Source organism: Myotis brandtii, unplaced genomic scaffold (genome assembly GCF_000412655.1).
Source record: "Myotis brandtii unplaced genomic scaffold, ASM41265v1 scaffold26, whole genome shotgun sequence".
Lineage (NCBI taxonomy): Eukaryota > Metazoa > Chordata > Mammalia > Chiroptera > Vespertilionidae > Myotis > Myotis brandtii.
In genome coordinates this window covers 861,727-871,152 of record NW_005359880.1, presented here as the reverse complement: position 1 = coordinate 871,152, position 9,426 = coordinate 861,727, and the positions used below count along the sequence as shown (strand labels likewise).

General features: G+C 42.5%; 1 protein-coding gene across 1 annotated transcript in view; it reads right to left on the bottom strand.

Annotated features, from left to right (window-relative positions):
* Nucleotides 1–217: 217 nt before the first annotated feature.
* Nucleotides 218–9,426, bottom strand: part of AK4 (adenylate kinase 4) — a 35,809-nt gene continuing 26,600 nt past the window's right edge. The window contains exons 4-6 of the mRNA XM_014541061.1: nucleotides 4,820–4,992; nucleotides 2,422–2,540; nucleotides 218–1,245 (exon numbers count right to left, since the gene is read on the bottom strand). Coding sequence (XP_014396547.1) covers nucleotides 1,131–1,245; nucleotides 2,422–2,540; nucleotides 4,820–4,992 — 407 coding nt within the window. The 3' untranslated portion in view covers nucleotides 218–1,130. The remainder of the gene's footprint in view (nucleotides 1,246–2,421; nucleotides 2,541–4,819; nucleotides 4,993–9,426) is intronic.

Genomic DNA, 9,426 nt, shown 5'->3' with positions numbered 1-9,426 from the left:
AAAACACTGTCGGCATCAACATTTAGCAGCATTTTCAAAATTCATTTTTTTTTATCTTGAATAAAAAGTAAACAATTCTTTTAGTCCAGTAACTCCCTATGGTCTTAATTACATCTAGTACATAAGATATGATCTTTTAACATTTATGTAGGTGAATATTTCTTTGGGGATTTACAAGGATGAATCTTTTAACATTTATGTAGGTGAATATTTCTTACTTTGGGGATTTACAACGATGATTTTTTTTTTCCACCAAAAAAAAAAAAAAAAAAAAAAAGGAACAGTATCCACCCATGAGAGTCAGATCAGCAGTGTAAAGTAGACCCTCAAAGAGCTCAGTTCTGGTGCATCGAGTGATCTGACATCATCCCCTAGCTCTCAGCTCTTACAGAGGAATCTCAGCGGGCTCAAAGCAGTATCTGTAGGGAGAAAGGGAGGGGAGGCAACAGATGTTTAAAAAACAATAACAAGGACACCATCTAATAAAAACAGCAGAAGCCAAATCCTTTCATTCCAGGATGTCTGAAGGGCAGAGCTTCTATGGAGCATGGATGCAAGGGAGATGCCTCTCCTAACAAAAAAAAACAATAAGTTGTGGGTACAGTCACTCAAAGTCAGAGAAGCGACCACTGCGAGCAACTGGCTTCAACCTCCTTGTCTCCAGGGGAGGACATACCAGAGAACGTGGACAAAGCCCGGGCTACAGCCCTGGGCATCCTCAGGCCACTGGTGCTGTGGTTCAACAGCCTTTAGGGGGTGGGGAGAACCAAGAGACCACCACCACCATATGCAAAAAGGCTGCCACTATGGCAACATGAAGATCAAAAATCAGCTAGAGCTTGGGCTATACGGCATTTGAAATCCAGCCTGTCCTTGTTTTCTGGCGAAGGGCTTGACGGGCGTGTGCAGAGGCATCTTCAACATGTGCAGGTGACCCTTCTTTCCGAAGGGCAGAGAACAGCCTCTTCATTGCCTCCTTTCACTCATTAGTTTTCATATCAGTTCATCATTGAAACTAGAAAAGATACTGCAAGCTATCTCAGCTGGCTTCTACTGGGGACCATACTACACATACAACTGAAACATCTGGAGGGAGAAGCACATCTTCCTGGTTCTTCCCCTGGCCGGGCTCAGCATGCTTCTCTGGACTGAATCGGCGTGATCTTGTTCGAGAAAACCGTGTAAACACAGGGCCAGATTTTGTCAGTGTCCGTTCCAGAAAACTGGTGGAGCACTCCTCGGGACCTGAAACACAAAGCCCAGCACACACAGGCATTGCAGGTAAAAGGCAAGCACAATCTCAGAGTCTCTATCACACGCTGCAAAGCGTCCAAATGGCCCCTTCAATGTTATCAGCACCCCGCTCTGTGGTGTCTAAATAAGGCCATAGCTTTCACAATTCTGGCATGCTTGCTACCATGCCACCTTTTCTTCTCCCCTTTAAAACATATCGAAGAGCATGACTCTTTGGGGGACAATCCCAAGTCTGCCTCATGACACATTTCTGAAAAGGGAACCACGGACAAGATTTCGTACTCTAAAACCCAAATTACGACCATGATCGTGAAATATGGAATGAGTCACAGTAATCTGATCAGGAACCTCTGACCTAAATGATGGCTAAATTGTTTGGAGGCTACAACGTCAGAAAAGGACCATAGCAGGCAGGTCCGCACACGGGTTTCATTGTTGCTAATATAAAAATTGGGAATTTTTCCACCCAAGAGCCAGATGTCTGTTTCTCTTGAAAAACAGGAATCATTGGTCACACGGAGCCTGGGGGGACCCCTGTGGTGATAACTGACTGGAGCTGCATAGAAGCCATACAGTTCAACTGCCACTCAACTGCCCCTGCACACCCCCACTCCCACCCCCCCCCCCCCCTGCCACCCCCTCTGTTGACTTCATTTCCGGGACCTGCCTGGCCCCTGTAGCCATTTGAATTTGCAATCCACAACTTACAGTTTTAGTTTATCTTTGTAAAACTCCTTCTAGACACATCTAGGCCAAAAGTCCCATCTAACCTTGTATCCAAATAAGATATATATGTGTGGCATTTTCATTTTTCTTTTTTAAGTGGCTGAAATAATGCTTTACATTTTGACACTAAGTCTAGATGCAATTTCTAACTGGACAGGGATGATCAGGTGTCAGAGCCTGTACTGGGCGTTGTCTCCCACCAACAACTCCAGCATTTCATCCTGGGAATGTGCTAGGCTTTTAGGGCTTATCTAGCTGAAAGAAACATCCCCCACCTCTACCCAAGGCCCACCAACAACTCCAGCATTTCATCCTGGGAATGTGCTGGCTTTTAGGGCTTATCTAGCTGAAACATCCCCCACCTCTACCCAAGGTCCTCCCCACGAGGCTCCACACCTCTCTAACTGGCCGACTGCCACGAAAACACTGAAGCGCACTCACTTGTAGAGTTTAACCACCGGCTTGGCCACCTCCTTGTACTGTCTTAGCCTGACGTTGACTGCTTCCGGCTTATCATCCTCCTGCTGGACCAGCCGTTCACCGGTGACGTCATCAACCCCCTACAAATGCCAGAGAAACCAGTTAATATGGGCATCGGTTGGGTCATTCCATAGTAAAACACTTTCCTGTGACAACCATGTCTTCACCTTTGATTCCCACCACATAATGGGTTAGGCCTGGGCACCAGTGGTAACAGGGAAGGCACCTGAAAAGAAATGGCACTCTTAACAGCATGTAAGCCCTACTTCATGAGAGCTGACATTAAATCTTTATTAACTTCTCAGATCTTTCCAAGCGGGTTCCTGTGCTGTTGATAAATGATACCTTCAATTCAGTTTAAATTTCCACGCAGCCTCCCTCTGCCAACAAGCAACCTTTCAACAAAATGGAGATGCTCTCTAAAGCCTGAGTTCTTAATATAGAAAATGAAATGTTTCAAGGAGCCAACTGGTTTACTTAGGGAAAGCACTAACTGAGAAGATCATTTCAGTCCTGCCTCCGCTAACTTTCAAATTCTATCATGTAGCTTTTCTAAGAGTAATCTTACTCGTGTTATTTTACTAAATCAAATGATGATTTATCTAAAGGTAAGTTAGCCCTGGCCGATTTGGCTCAGTGGTTAAGCCATCGGCCCGTGGACCAGGGGGCCATGGGTTGGATTCCCAGTCAAGGGTACCTGCCTAAATTGCAGGCTCAATCCCAGCCCCGGCTGGGGTGTATGTGGGGAATGGCAGGTCCATGTGCCTCTCTCTTCATCGATGTTTATCTCCCCTTCCATTCTGTCTAGAAATCAATGCAAAAAATATCCTTGGGAGAGGATTAAAAAAAGAATTTTCTTAATAAAGGTAAATTAAAATAGGCATGAATCATACACTCATGATAATCAGGAACAAACATTCTGAGAACTGAAAAATGGCAATTAAAAAAAATACCTGATTTTTAAATGTATTTTAACCTCCTCAGGAACCCTACATAGAAATAGCAAATTGGACAGATCAGAATTTTGCCTCCCAAGTCCATGGCCATTCTGCACCCGGGGAGATAGTCAAAAGAAATAAATCTCTCAGAACGCAGGCTAGAGCAGAACCAAAGTGCTCAGGCAACTCAACTGGATAATCAGAAACTGGCTATAAATTTAAAACTCGCTACAATTCCATTAAATTCCTTTACAGCTCAGGGTCCTGGGTACATAATTTACACTGATGACTTACTGGTGAGTCACATGTGTATTCCATCGCTGCTACCCTGACATAATAGGGGCGAGCGATAGGGATGGGAGAGGCTATACATCACTATATCCCCCTCTCTTTTTTCATACGTTTGGCTGCAAAGCTCAGAAGTCATTTCCAGGACTTGAGAGCACCAGCAAATACAGCTGCTTCTGGGAAGAGCAGGAGGATGCTAGGGCAACAGCACTGGCCTTCTGGGGGAGCTCTCGGACCCCAGGGCTGGTCAAGCTGGCCCAGACAAGCACTTTTACTGCTGTGTTTGGAAGCAGCATTGTAACTGCCGGTATTCTTGTTGGGAAACCCAGTCTTTGGAAAGTGTTAACTCATCTCAAATTTTATGAGAATCTTTGCAAAAGCAGGTCTAGGCAGAGCCAAAATGTGAAGCATCTGTGCTAGACTTCAGTGCATATTCAGAATGTTCTTCCCCACCCACTTTTTCCCCTGCTAGTAGCTTCTTGGGATGGAAAAGAGAAAGAGATCTAATAAAGAAATTCCAGAACTACTTACACTTAAAAAGAAGACTTAAAAAGGAGACGAGGCCCTAGCCAGTTTGGCTCAGTGGTTAGAGCATCGGCCTGCAGACTAAAGAGTTCCAGGTTCAATTCCGGCCAAGGGCACATGCCCAGGTTGTGGGCTCGATCCCCCAAGTAGGGGACGGGCAGGTGGCAGCCAATCAATGATTCTCTCTCATCGTTGATGTTTCTATCTCTCTCCCTTCCTTTCTGAAATCAATAAAAAAAAAAATTTTTTTTAAAGAATAGTGTTAATCTGAAATCAATAAAAAAAAAAATTTTTTTTTAAAGAATAGTGTTAAAAAAATATGGATACTAGTGGTCAGCCCAAATGAGCCAGACTCATTGGAACTTTACTGAACCTCTAGCTAGGAAGGCATCCTTACGGTTCTAATTTTCCAAAATCCCATCCAGCAATCGATGTTATAAACTTTAATTTATATTCCTTAACTACTAGTAAATGAGCCTTTTAAATATTGGTTGGTTATATATATTTGCTCATTTTTCAACAGTCCCTTCCTATCTTTTACCCACTTCTCAACTAAAATGTCTTGGTTCTTTCTTGTTGGTTTGTGAGCGCACTTTGTATATTCTTACATGTACAAGAGGTGGATTGAAGTCCAGGTTATACACCCTCCCGCTAGGAGGGTGAATCCAGCGTCGGCTGAGACGATCTCTGAGTGTTTCAAATGGAATGTTCAGAGTGATCACAAGGTCCAGGTCACAGATTCTGTCTAGGGCTTCAGCCTGAACTAGTGTCATGGGAAAACCTAAACGCCAAACAAAACACAACAAATGCAAGACATTTCTCAATTCCAATTAGTCGCTGAAATATAACCTACTCCCAAAATTAATGAGAAGAAAACAGGCTACTTTCCAATGTGGTTCCAGCTCTTGGAGTGCTCGAGGACTAGGGAGTCACATGTTAAAAGTAGAAAGTGCACTAAACTGAAAGTCACTAGACAAGTCCCAGCTCCAGTGCCTGCTCTGGTCCTAACTACCTGTGTGACCTTGGACAAGTTACATCACCCCCATTTCCTCTTCTGTTAAAGAAGTGAAGGGTCAAAGCAGTATTTGTGCCCTCTTAGCTCTAAAAGTTTGAGTATATTATTCCTAAGTTACCATAAAAGTGTGTGTGTGTGTGTGTGTGTGTGTGTATGTGAGATTAAAGTAGGCTCTTTCACCCAGGCTTCATTGGAGCCTGTACCTTAACTAGGTGGCCAAAAGTCCATTCTCAAAAAGAACTGGTGGTCTTAAAACTATCTGGATACGGCAAAATTTATGAACCCAGCCTGGTTTTCCACAGGTGGGAAAACAAACAGCAAAATTGAATTCGGGCTCAAGCACATCTCTTCCCTTTTTTCTTAAAGGCAACCTCGGAGTTAGGTAACTGCAAATTATGTTCTCTCCCCCTCCCCTACCCCTGTCCCCAGGAATTAACCTGCATTAAATATTACTCCAAGTTTGGCTGGGGTGGGACTACACAGTGGTATATTTTATCCTAAAAAGAATCATTTCAGGCTGTTTGCTCCGTTAAAAACCTTTCTGTATCTGATATCAGTTGTTGTTGTTTTTTGTTGTCGTTGTTGTTGTTGTTTTAATGTCCTTTAAATTTTAGGAAAGGCAGGAGGGCAAAAGCTGAATGGGAATTATAACAGGAAGTGCAATCAGAAGATAATAAACTTTTTAAATCACTTCAGGTAAGGACACCAGCCTATCTCCACCTTTCCATCAGTGGAAATAACAAGATGACAATGTAAAGAAAGGTCTTTATGGCCCTGAAACACCCACTGTTCAAAGAACTCCTTTTCCTACTGCAGGAAGTCAGTTGTTCAATCATGAATGTCTTATGTTCTGTGTTGAAATTCTAAAGTGGTATGAATGTCAAGATTTTCAGAGTGCTTTATGAGTTAAATGTGATCAAATCCACCCAGCCTCAGGTACCAACCACTGCTGCAAACTCCAGTACTCGCCTCAAAGCCTTTCTTATCGACTGTCCATGAGGCCAGGCCCCTCTCTCCAAATCCCTCTCAGGCTGCTCATCAATCACCTTTCCCTTCTTGCCTCCTCTCCACATAGCAGGACTACGGGCTAAGTCATGGGTGAAATTCCTGCTTTTCCTCAGTCCTACATGTTTCCCAGTTGCAATCTAGCTCACCTGTCCCCAGAAATTCACTTTCAGGCTGCCCATGATCCAGTTGCCTTATCTACACTTCCCTCGTTTATTCTTCATTTGTCCATTATCAAATGACATGAAGCCCAAAGATGCCTTGGGCCACATCAACTTACTTTCGGTATCGCTCTCTGCAGGCCTCATTAGCTCTTTTTCTATCGTTGAAGGTGCCAAGGATACCTCTGCCATATCAAGGATACCTAGGCCTTTGCACTTGCTGTTCTATGCCCCAAATGTTCTTCCTGCAGATCTGACTCCTTATCATTTGGGACATATGTGCATATCTCTCAGGGAGACTTCTTGAACTAGTAAATTTAAAGTGGCCCCATTCTCCCTCTGGCTGGTTTGGCTTAGTGGATAGAGCTTCGGCCTAAGGACTAAAGGGTCCCGGGTTCAATTCCAGTCAAGGGCACATGCCTAGGTTGTGGGCTCAATTCCCAGTGGGAGGCGTGCGGGAGGCAGCCAATCAATGATTCTCATCACTGATGTTTCTATCTCCTTCTCCTTCTCCCTTCCTCTCTGACATCAATAAAAACACATTTTAAAACATAGCCCCATTCTCCTCCCATTTTCTATCTCATTGCTCTTTTTATTTTCTATTATTTATTACTATAAATAATTTTTTAGTATTATTTTCTATCCCTACATCACTTCCTGAGAAAAGGGACTTTTGATCATTGCTATGCCCTCCTTAAAATAATCAACACAGATGGGCAAATTAGTATATGGCCATATTTCCAAAGTTTATGCCCTGTTAAACTTGCTTATATTTATTATAGGGTTGCAGTTACATATTGGGTTTACAGAGCTCAAAAGAGTCATATAATTTCATGGAATTAAATTAGGATTTTACAATGAGTTGGACTGGTCAAATGCGTATGGTCACCGAATGGAAAATTGGAAGACAGCTACCCTAGTGTGACATTCAAATATTGGCAAATCTGAGTCACAATAAGTACAGAAACAAGAAAAAAAAACAGTCAGGAATTTCATAGCAATTCTAAGGTCAGTTCAAGTTATTAGGACTTGAATTTTTTCTTCTTCTCCTTTTTTCTAGCAATTTGTTTTTATTATATTTGACCAAAGGGTTGTTTTGCAATGGATTGGGGGAAAATAAAACTGAACTTTCACTACAGATAGCTTGTTCCAGATTTCCCTTGGAACTCCCTTTCTAATTTCTCCAACGAGGGAAACTATCCAATGGCACTAGCATATAACTTTTGATGGTGTTTATTACAGTAGGGATATAAATTAAGTTGCATCTCTTCCCCCAAAAAAGACACAACAACAGAGTGAACTAAGCGTGCAGTATGTTCCAACACTATTCTTATGACAAGGAAAGATAGAACAAGTTCACACAGAGGTGGGGAAAGGCTTATCTTGCAGGTAACATCTCAGTTCACTGGTTTTCATGTGCCTGACCCAAGGTATACACGTGTTCCCTCTACGCAAAACGGCTGTTCCAGCCTTGCAGATAGCATCAGAAGGAACTGCTTTCATGTCCTCATAGCTATCCTCTTCTGACCCAGCTTGCATTCAGGCTGGTTTCTACACAGAAATTCAACAGAGACCTTGTGTGTCTCATCTTGTAGCACCCAGTCACACTGCCTCTGGCTAAGTATCCCCCTCATATGAAGGCACCCACACATTGGGAAATTGTGCTGGAAAGTATGTTCATGGTGGCTTTCCTTTGCAATGAAAAGATGGGTGATTCCTTTCTACTCTTCTACACTTTTTTTTCTAATTGTGAATATAGTGTTTTCAGAATGGGGGAAAAAATGGTGCCTTTAAATAAAGAATTGTTGACTATGCCTGGCTGGCATGGCTCAGTGGTTGAGTGTTGACTTATGAACCAGGTCACGGTTCTTCAATTTCCAGTCAGGGCACATGCCCGGGTTGCAGATTTGACCCCAGTGTGGGGCTCTTTAGAGTGGGGCGTGTAGGAGGCAGCCGATCAATGATTCTCTCTCATCATTGATGTTTCTATCTCTCCCTTCCTCTCTGAAATTAATGAAAATGTTTTTTTAAATTTTTTCTTAAAATAAGAATAGCTAACTTTTAGATTTTTAAAAATCTCAACATAATTTCTATTAGATCCAGTTATAACTACCTGGCATTGAGGGAAGTGAAAGGTCAAATCGTATTTGCCCAAATCAAGTACACCATTGGCCTTAAAGCAGTTTCTTCTGCTTTAAGGTAGCAATGCCTGGCACACAGTGGGCCAACATTTGAATGTAACACTAGGGTAGTTGTCTTCCAGTTTTCCATTCAGTGACCATACTTATTTGACCAGTCCAACTCATTTTAAAACCCTAATTTAATCCCATGAAATTATATGACTCTTTTGAGCTCTGTAAACTCAATATATAACATTATTTCTAATATGGAATGGTTTGACTGATTTAAATATCAATTTATTAAACAACTTCTCTGATTATTAAGTTTAAAAACAAATTGAATTTTATAATTGGGGCTTTATAGCACCTAGGTGTGTTCTTGAGCCCCAGACATATAATAACTACCAGGAAGACAGCAATGTAATTCTGTCTGAGTTATCAAGAGATGATTTGGACCCACGTGGACCCTCAGGGCTCAATTCAATCTATGGTTACATAGACTGGAGAGTGGGGAAAGAGTCTCATAAGAGTCCAGAAAAAGCCATGCCTCCTTTATCTTTCCCAGAAAATACCTTTACAATATTACACACACACACCCTCAACCAGATCATTTCAACTACTTCTTCCCCCAACAGCTCGCTAGATCCGGGATTGGGGATGCCAGAGAGAGAACATTGGGAGCAGGTGTGGGCACTAGACTATCAGTGGTCGGCAAACTCATTAGTCAACAGAACCAAATATCAATAGTACAACGATTGAAATTTCTTTTGAGAGCCAAATTTTTTAAACTTAAACTATATAGGTAGGTACATTGTTATTAACTTAATTAGGGTACTCCTAAGGCTTAGGAAGAGCCACACTCAAGGGGCCAAAGAGCCGCATGTGGCTCAGGAGCCGCAGTTTGCCGACCACGG